This window comes from Danio aesculapii, chromosome 16 (assembly GCF_903798145.1).
Source record: "Danio aesculapii chromosome 16, fDanAes4.1, whole genome shotgun sequence".
NCBI classification, from domain to species: Eukaryota; Metazoa; Chordata; class Actinopteri; order Cypriniformes; family Danionidae; genus Danio; species Danio aesculapii.
Genome location: NC_079450.1, coordinates 26707730 through 26718556, shown reverse-complemented (window position 1 = coordinate 26718556; position 10827 = coordinate 26707730). Strand labels below are relative to the sequence as shown.

At 34.3% G+C, this 10827-nt stretch overlaps 1 protein-coding gene across 1 annotated transcript in view; it reads left to right on the top strand.

Annotated features, from left to right (window-relative positions):
* tmod4 (tropomodulin 4 (muscle)) overlaps positions 1–10827 on the top strand; it is a 24956-nt gene continuing 14129 nt past the window's right edge. Inside the window, exons 1-3 of the mRNA XM_056475599.1 lie at positions 1–110; positions 7777–7939; positions 9666–9822. Coding sequence (XP_056331574.1) covers positions 7832–7939; positions 9666–9822 — 265 coding nt within the window. The 5' untranslated portion in view covers positions 1–110; positions 7777–7831. The remainder of the gene's footprint in view (positions 111–7776; positions 7940–9665; positions 9823–10827) is intronic.

Below are 10827 nucleotides of genomic sequence, written 5' to 3'. Positions count from 1 at the left end.
GGCAAGAGTCCCCATGAGGGGCGGGCGGGGGTCGAGAGAGGGGCTCTTCTCTGATTTCAAACGTAGAGTTGCTGAACAGAAGATCCTAGCAGCTCTGAGTCCTACTGAGGGTAGGTAACATACCAACTCTTTTACTCTAACCTCTCACTGATGATTTTATACAGTGTTTGTTGTCGCATTTTATATAGGCCTATAAAATGTGCAGTGAGCAAGGATTTTCTATTTGTTATTAATTGTATTTTCATCAACACATTACTATTTATTTAAAAAAGTGTAAAATATATTTATGTGAACTTTTTATTTATTTATTTTTGTTTCATTTTTGTCAAGCAGCTCATATTGGCTCCAATGAGCAGGCTGTATTGTGCAGTGTGTAGTAAAAGGTTAAAGTTCCAGTTAGTAGATAGTTAGAGATCTAGTTTGAGTACCTTTTGGTTATGGCTTTATGGAAAACAGAGTTTTGCATGACCCTCTATTTTGCATGCAGTCACCCCTGTTGATTTGAGGTTACTTCAAAACAATTTCTTTTATTGCACTTCCTGTATTGTTGATCTTTTTTTATGTGACGTAATACTCTTAGACTTTTTTTTTTTTTCTAAAACAGCTTTTATTTTCCTAGCCGACTTGCTTCTGCACACTGCAGGTGGGGAGGATTTACACAGCTGGAAGTAGCTGACTTGTGAAGCTAAAATTAATCTGAGCTTGATTTGGAATTTTACACTTGGGTGGTTGGACTTGGTGAAGTCAACCTACAAATAGTGAGAAAGTCTTATGAGCTGTCTGTGTGTCAGCTGGAAAACACTCCCAATGATCAAACTCCTTAAAAGAAGTATCTGAATATGAATAAGAAGGTTGTTTTTAGGCTCTTGCAGCACACCAGGAGAGTTCTGGACACTTCCTTTAGTGATTCTGGTGCATGATATATGGTATCTGATGTGTCAGTGCCCGATATTTGTTCTGCGTCCTTGCAAAGTACCAGAGGGGGAATTGGGTTTCTGAGACCGAACCAACGTTTTTGTCATGGACGATAATAACTTCATGGTCAGCAGAGTCAGGTTGCTTCTTGAGATGCATTTATTTAGTTCAAAGGACAGGCATTTTCTAGGTTTACAAGTAAAAAAATAAAACATTAAAATGACTAATTACTGAATAATAATAATAAAATAAATAAATAAAAAAACATGCATGTGCAAGGGAAAGGTTCCATGGATGTTAAATATTCTTTTTTATGCAACCTGTAGTACTTTAGATTACACATTCACTATTAACTATGCTTATAGCATGCATATTACTGTTTATTAGCACACATTAACCCTACCAAAATAACTAATACAACAGCAACCTTACTTACAATCAAGACTAAGCAGTAATTATTAGTTTATTGAGCTAAAATTTGCAAATATATGTTTCCTAGTGTGAGCTTTATATTATATATGTTTTTTATTTTTGCAATAGATTAATCATCTAATTCATATATTAATCCCAATACACATATAACAAATACTACATGTAATAATAAATAGATTTTAGCACTTTAATCATTATAATAAATATAGAATGAACACCGTATTAAAGCAGTCTTATGGTATTTTAGCACACACAAATCACTTCAGCAGATCTTCAGGCACAGGATATATGCAATGTGCGCATCCACAATAGTCACATTGCAGTATCTGCATTGTTAAATTGGGATTATATAGTTTAGGATTATATATATATATATATATATATATATATATATATATATATATATATATATATATATATATATATATATATATATATATATATATATATATATATATAGATATATATATATATATATATATATATATATATAGTCACACAGTTCAAAATACATGAGATTTGTTGAGTTACTGCAGAGTTTAACCATAATGGAGCAAAAGTTTATCATTGCACATTTTTCATTTTTACGCCCTAAGAGAGTTTAAAGCATTCAGACTCTTTCAGTAACTTTTATAGAGATATTTTATGAACTATTCAAGCAGTAACGTCTTTGCAGTATTGTTTTATATTAGATTTTTTTTTTTTTTTTTTACCTGAATATGATTTGTCTAGCCTGAAAACCACACAGCATTGTTTATTTTACTTTTATGATTACCTTATAAAAAGTTAAGGTAACTCAAACTATTTGAGGAAACTGATTGCAACAAACCATTTAAGTTAATTTAACCTAATCCTAATGAGTACTGTGAACTTAATCCATTTGAGTAAACGAAGCAATTTGAGCACAGTAAAACCCAATAAATGAAGAGAACTCAAACCAGCTGAGTACTGTAAAACTCAATAAGTCAAGGTAACTCAACCCGTTTGAGGAAACCGATTGCTACAAACCATTTGAGTTAAAAAGCTAATCTAAATGAGTGCTGTGAACTTACTCCATTTAAGTTGAAGTACTGAGGTATTTAATTAACTCATTACCTTCAACACTGAGTTCAAAACTCTTTTCAAATGAGTAGAATTAACTTTTAGTCAATTTTAAGTTAACTACACTCATTTCATTTGATAAAGCTAACTGTTTAGCTCTACAGTGTATACATATATTGCAAAAGTACAAAATATTGCAATGTCAGATTTTTCCAATATCATGCAGTCCTAGTTTGCATATTGCCTTTCAGTTTTTTGAACTTACCGTTCTAACCAAAAGTAAGCAAATAAATTCTTTGTTTGGAAATGTCAAATGTTGCGAGACTGAAATAATAAGGATTCCACGTTGAAGGACTAATTAAAAACAAAGTCCTCACAACCAGCGGCCTGAACAGGTGAAACTCAACTAAGATTTTTTAGGCTTGAGTTGGTGTCAGTTGGGAGCAGTGTGAACAGGTGTGCAGAACAGACACACAGCCGCTCTTTAAATGAGCACAACCCAAAAAGACGACACCTGGTCAGCAGAAAGCCTGCTTTTAGCCTGTGTGTTTATTGTAAGACTTGAGAGACAAACTCGTTATTGGCTATTTATAATCCCTGAACTGTCATTCCCATAGACTGGCAGCTTCCTGACAGACCGGTGTCAGATGCGTTGTACATTTCTGAGGACAAGGTCATTTCTCATGAGATTTAATGTCATTCAGAACTGAAGTTACACAAGCTAAAGATTACTTTGGAGAGTGTTTGAAATGTTTGTTTCTATTTAGTAATGATGATTAGCAAATATATTAAATTCATACCAACACTATAAAAAAGGGTTGACTCAACTTAAAATTGTAAGGCAACTTGCAGCACAGCTTTTTTCAGTTGACTTAACTTAACCCTTAGAAATGCACTTGACTCGATTTAAGTTCACTCAAAACAATTGGTAACACTTTATTTTGATTGTCCATTTGAGTATAAGTAGACTGTCTACTCAATATCTGTTGATACTGCTCCTTCAACAGACATTTAACTGACTATAAGAAACTTGGCAAGTACATGTCAACTTACACTAACCCCAAACCTAACCCCAACCTAAAAATCTACTTGTAATCTAATGAGAATTAGTGACATGTAGATGCAATGTAACTTAAATTCAACAAACGGCCCATCAAAATAAAGTGTGATCAAACCATTTGATTTGCTGCTTGTTCAAACAACTGATTTAAAATGAGCTGAAACAACACAATTCTTAAGATTTTTTTTGGTACAACTTAAATGTTTTATGTTCAATCCACTTAAATTTGTAAAAACTAATACATTAACTTAATTCTTTCATGTTGTCCCAACACAAATCAATTGTGTGGAACCCAGCATTTATTTGCAGTGTTGAGCAAACTTTATATTCCAATTTGTGTAGTATAACCTCTGTCTACTTTCATCCTTTCTTTTTCACCTCACTGCTTTCCAAACAGTTGCAATTTTAAGTCCTGAAAAAAGCACACAATTTGAACAGAAAAATTAATTTTGATGCAGTAATTCATAAATTATTTTACATTTTTAAAGCATTGTAGGTTTTGTGATGTAATCTTGGTTCTGGGTTGATGTGGTGAGTTTATTGATGTCCACAATCTTTCGTTTTTATTTTCTGTTCTCAGCCCTCTCTGATCCTGTGTTTGTGTCACTGGCTTTACAAATTAGAGCCAGACTAATTTGGTCTGACACCTCTGATAGACAAACACAAACATGCATTTGTCTTTTAGATTTTCCCCATAATGTAAGTGAAACCATCTCAAACTAATAATACTAATCTTTTATTTTATTTTATTAAGTTTTATTGAGCTTTTTTATTTTAGTATGCTATTATTTTTTATATATATCATGAGTGTTTATTTCATTAAAATTAATTTTCTGCATAAATCATGAGTGTATATTTTATTTAATTTATCATTTTTTATTTTATTATCTTATTTTAATTTACAAGTATCAGTGGTGTATCACTTTTTTTTTTTTGCATATGTCATGAGCGTTTATTTATTTCATTATTTAATTGTCATTCATTCATTCTTTTTCTTTTGACTTAGTCCCTTTATTCATCAGGGGTTGCCACAGCGGAATGAACCGACAACTTATCCTTAAATGTTTTACACAGTCATATCCACATTTATATCCTTATATGTTCCAGCTGCAGCCCAGTACTGGGATTCATTCACACACACATACACTACAGCAAAGTTAGTTTATTTAGTTCACCTATAGCGCATGTAGGATATCGGACTATAGAGGAAACCGGAGCACCAGCAGGAGGAAACTCAAACTAACGGGGGGTGGGGGGTTTGGAGGGGGCTGGGTGGTGGTGGGTACATGCAAACTCCACACAGAAACTGCCAACTGACCCAACCGGGACTCGAACCAGCAACCTTCTTGCTGTGAGGTGATAGTGCTAACCACTGAGCCACCGTATCACCCTTAATTTAATTATATAAGAAAACTATATATAATTTTTATTTGGCAAGTATCACAAGTGTGCTTCATTCATGTGCAGATCATTAACAGATCTGTGTGATTCACTGTGTGATATTTAGCAGTGATGTTCATTAGCGTATACTGTATATTTATAGACCATCTCTTCACTTCTCACTGCTTTCCAAATGGCTTTACCACATGATTGTAAACATTGATCAGCCATTTTACAGACTTACTAACAGTATCAAAAAAAATGTAATTAGAAACATGCACACATCAAAGCATCTGAAAGATTACAATCAGACATTTTTTGGAGAGCTCTAGCTTTGTGTTATGCAAAACCATGTCAGTTTGATTACGAGCAGATGTTGTAGATGCAGCTCATATAAAAGGCCTTAAAGTTATTTAAGTTTGCAAACATGCAAATAAATCGGTTTTAGATTAGTATGTATAAAAATAGCTAAACAACCTCAAAACAAATAAACTCAAAATCCTCAGACTTTTTACTTCAGAAGTAAAAGAATATATTTTAGAGCAGTGAGCACAATACCATGAAACGGTGAAATTTTTATCCAAGGTTATCATACCGTCAGAATCTTATACCAGCCCATGCCTACAATGGAAACACGTTTACCCAATAAATTCCAGCATGTGAATGAAAAAAGTAATGTGATATTGTTTAAAATGATCATGTGATGATAAATATAGGCATGGTTGGATGGCATTAATGGACAAACCAGTGCATAAAAACATGTAAAACATCTGAAATGATTTAATGAAATGTCATTCTAATACCTTTATTACAATATAATTGCAGTATCCCTCCCAGAACTCTCTTGAGCGGCTGCGGTCCCAAAAAGTGATCTCCAATTTATTGCATTTCATCTTTGTCTTCTGAGGCATCATAGATATTTACAGTAGACATCGCTGTTGTTGTCTATTGGAAGTAATGCGTCAATAGAGCCGCCATTTTAGTACAGGGTAGAACTTCTTTGACCTGAATGTGGGACGAAGGTGTAGTGAAGGACTGGCCATCCGGTGTCATAGATATGTAAACATTTATACATATATCTATGATCGGGAGTTTTGCAAGTGGTCAGTATGCAAATATTTTTTTAAATGACCAATTACATCACTTTTCTACATCTATGTATACTTGACCGACTGACAAAGAGCATGTGTTTGTGCGCATGGAAATGTATTATCCACCTTCCCTGTTAAATTTGATCTAATCCATGTCCTGAAACACATCTCCTCCACCGCTTTCACTTCTAATTCCAACAGAGGGAGCGATTCGTTTGTGAATGAATCTCCGTTATGAACGACTCGTGTGAACCATCAATATCCCTGCGTCTCAAAGTGCATATCCACTTTTCTGATCTAAATGGTATATAGCATTTGTAATATTTAATAATCTAGGGTGGACAGTATGCACATTGAGGCGCAGGTACTGTTGTGTTATCAGGCACCCTTAGAAGTAACATACGTACGTCCGTGAACTTAGCCGACAATAATACAAGTTTCTGGCACCGTAGCGCCTTGTTCTCATATTTCATTTACATCATTTGCTGATTTTATTTCACAAAACTAGCATAAGCCTAGAATTTAGTACAAGTTGGTGCTTCTTTGCCTCATGGCCAGTGCAGTAAGTGACTGTATTCTCATCAATAACGTTACTTGTTGAGCACAAAAGTTCATAACATACAAAATCATAAAAAAAAAAATCTTACCTATGAAATGTTCTGCCTTTGTGCTTTGTTTTCTTTGTTTGCTAATAACTACACCCATACACAGCTCTAAAGTCCAGCATCTTCAGATTGGTTTTAGCCTTGACTAGTGCAGTTGAATGACATTTGTCCTGGGAGCACTGTACAAATATGGTGGCGCTATTGCTTAGGCTCCATATGCGATATCTAGTGTAGTGTATATATCTATGCTGAGGCATAAGCAATTCATTATATAAGAAAAAAGACCCACAGTAGCTTCTCCTTCCTCAGCAATGTTATTTTTCTTTTTGATATTTGCTGCCAGTTTATCAGGACGATTTTGTTTTCTTTGACTCATTGGATGGAAAACGCTGCTCTATTAGCAGATGTTCCAGTTTTGTACATAAATATAATTAGCATCTTTTGATGAAAACAAGGAAAATTCATTTTCATTTTTGAGTGGACTATGCCTTTAAGAAAATATAGACATTTAATTGCCAAACAGCATGAAAACTATTTATTTTTTTTGCTCTGAATGTTAAAGTAATAAAAAGATTAAAGCATAAGAACAAGTTTCAACATGTATTTACAGGCAGATGAGCAAATGGCAGGCTGTGTATTGTCTACAGTGTGTTGCAGATCCAGTTTGGGTGTGGTGGTCAGAAACTGGTGACTATCAGCCAGTTTCATAAGCAGGCGGCTGGCAGAATGGGCCACCTTCACATGTGTGTTAGCCGGCGATAACTCACTCCTAACCTTCTCCTCCTTACTGTAACCCAAAACCCCAAGCGTTACTGTTCAGAGACTAAAAATAGAGCAGATTCTCACTTGAAATGAAAGAAGCAGTGAGCACTTTCCTCATGTCCCACATGATCGTCGCGTCAACCATAATTAGATGGCGTTTTCAGAAAGTCTCAATTCCCAACTCACTGTACCTTCAAACCCCCAAAAGCTCTTCCTGTACACAAATGCTAGCCTTGTCCTTTTAATTTAGCTGGGCTTTGTGGCATTTAACAATACGAGCGGTTTCCATTTGGGCACTTTCAGTTGGCCGGTGACTTGGATTGGAAAGCAGGTTTTTCCATTCATTCTCAACTTCTACAGAAGGCTTTGAGGGACTGAATAAAGCAAGCCATTATTGTGCCTAATTTGCAAGCCAGATGCAGGAAAACTAGTTGCTTTTTTTGTTGTTTGTGTAAGTTTCTGGTCTAAACTTGTTATCTCTCTCTTCCAGGGGCTGCTGTCTCTGGGCGAGCTGTGTGAATTGAGAGAAGCACCGAGCAGCAAGCATGTCTAAGAGTGATCCCCGAGACATTGATGAGGATGCCATCCTCAGGGGCCTCAGCGCAGAGGAGCTGGAGCAGCTGGACATTGAGCTGCAGGAGCTGGACCCCGAGGTACTATGGTGGTGTTGAAATCTTAAGTGAGGATAGATGGCATCTGAGTAAACATTTTAGGCAAGAAATAAAAGTTTGAATGAGATATACACCAAACAAATAAGAAGAATCACAAACCAAAGGAAAACAATATCTTTCAACTATTTAGTAATATTCTATAATGTGACAAATAAGATTTTAAAGCCCCCCAAAAAGAATTAATTAAAGATAAATACATGAATGAAGGAAGAAAGGTAGGAAATAAAGAAAAACAAAACTGAACAAATGAAGGAATTTTTTAAAAACATTTATTTAAAGATTTACAATGACAGAACAGTGAAATAGGTGTCTCATGTCATCATATACAATAATAGAGCCATCTATTATACAATCGTCCATGGGCTAGTAATTCAAGTCTTCTGTGAAGAGTAAAATTTAAAAAAATAAAAATAAATAAATAAAACTAAAACTAAATATAAATAGTCTTTCAAGATACATTGTCCCAAAACTCCCATAGAGGAATTCAAATATGCCAGAAATCATCTCATAAGTCAGTTTTTCTAAGGGTAAGAAAATGGCAATCCTGATTTATCCACATATTGACCGAAGGAATGTTAGGAGAGGACCACTACAGAAGAATACATTTTCTTGTTAGATACGGACTAGGGTGTAAAACAGATTCTAGTCTATGACTAAAGGTGTAGAGCAGTTTTGCAATTTAGAAGATAAATAACTGGGATAGGGTGAAAGGTTTAGATTTACACTTAAAACAACATTCACAATGCAATTCAGTTGAATTCACCTTTATTTGTATAGTACTGGAACAGTGTAGTTCAGTTATTAGTGTTTAAGTTCAGTTCAGTTTAGCTCAGTTCAGTGTGGTTTAAAAATCACTACTGAGAGTCCAAAGACTGAAGAGCAAATCCAACGATGCGCAGCTCTACAGATCCTGAGGTGTTAAACTCAGTTCATGGAGGGCCACAGCTCTGCACAGTTTAGTTCCAACCCTAATTAAACACACCTGATCAAACTAATTAAGTGCTTCAGGCTTGTTTGAAACCTACAGGTAAGTGTGTTGGAGCAGGGTTGGAGCTAAACTGTGCAGGGCTGCGGCCCTCCAGGAACTGAGTTTGACACCCCTGCTCTAAAAAACTATTTATTGAAATGAAAACAACGTTTTGACCCACATGGTATTCATCAAGTCAAGCAATCCAAAACATTTAGTTTTCACCACATCACACCTGAAACCAATAGCTATATCAGCCAGGTAACCAATAAGGTGAAAAACAGTAAAGCAAAAACAAAAAAAAGACAAAAAGTACACTGTTACAGTATTTATCCAAAACCATTCATTCATTCGTTCATTTTCCTTCAACTTAGTATTTGTTTAATAATGGGTTGCCACTGTGGAATGAGCTACCAACTATTCTAGCATATGTTTTACCTAGCAGGTCCAAAACCAATTTAAATGAATTATTGAATGAATGAATTAATGAGTAAGCAAACAGAACAAATGGGCGAATAAAACTGTGTGTCTGCTGTACAGTGTTCTAATTAAAGCTTTGTCATTTGGCTTTGGCTAAAATTGTGAAATATGTGACCACTGAATGCCATGAATGACCAATCAGAAGGAAGTATTCTATAGTAGCACAACATAAATATATACAATAAATACTCCTGAATCAGTAACTGGCTGATTCATTGGTACATTTTATTGAAAGTTTATCCACTTGTCTTGATTTTTCAGAACACCACTCTGCCTGCCGGGTATCGCCAGCGTGACCAGACCAAGAAGAGTCCCACAGGTCCCTTTGATCGCTTCGCCCTCATGGATTACCTGGAGAAACAGGCCATAGAGCATAAGGACAGAGATGACCTGGTGCCTTTTACAGGGGAGAAGAGAGGTACCACCACTACTGGACAGATATCATGAACAGGATCGTTCAAACTGTATATTTAATATCTGAAAAGCCATTTATTCAGAGTCATTATTTGATGGATTATTTAAAAATAAAAATAAAATAAAATATACATTTTTTAAATGTTATAAAACATAAGACTAATCAATTATTACATTTAATTAAAAATAATTAATTAAAATAAATGAATCATATATTGTGAAATTCTATAATCTTGAAGTGTTATTTATTATACATAATACATAATTTATAATTAATAACAGTTATAATTTTATGTTGGTTTTTTATTTGCTTTAGAGTCTGAAAAAATAGAAGTTGCGAAAGTCATTTTCTCTATACTGTATATCAGAATAAAGTCAGAATAAAATCCTCCCTCAAAAATGTTTTTTGTAGAACCCAAGCAATCTCATCAAGTTCAAGTAGTTAGTAGGTAAATTAACAAACTAACAACTAAATGAACTTGCGACCAAACAAAAAATAAATAAAAACGAATGAATGAGAGAATGACCAAATCTATTCCAACAACAGGTCCAAGTAATGTTATATATTAAAATAAATAAGCCTCAAGCCTCAATCTAAATTCAAGTCAGCGAATCAATGAATGAATGAATGAATAATTTTTCAATTCTTAATTTATATTTGTTGGTTTTCATTTGCTTTAGAGTCAGAATAAAATGGAAGTTGCGAAAGTCATTTTCTGTATAATGTAAATTTAAAGTGAACTGGTGACAACAACATTGTTCCTCCCTCAAAATTTTTTGTAGAACCTCAGCGATCTAATTGGCTCAAATTTCTTTTAGTGAATGCTCCTTTTAATTCATGAATAAAATAACTACAAAATCATATTATGCTGAATGTTATAATTACAATTAATGTCTCGTTTATCTATATGCATAGCATACACATCTAACCTGATAGTTCTGTATATACATTATGCACTTGCACTTACCTTACATGTTTTCATTATCACGTTAACAAGTGTTAAATTAA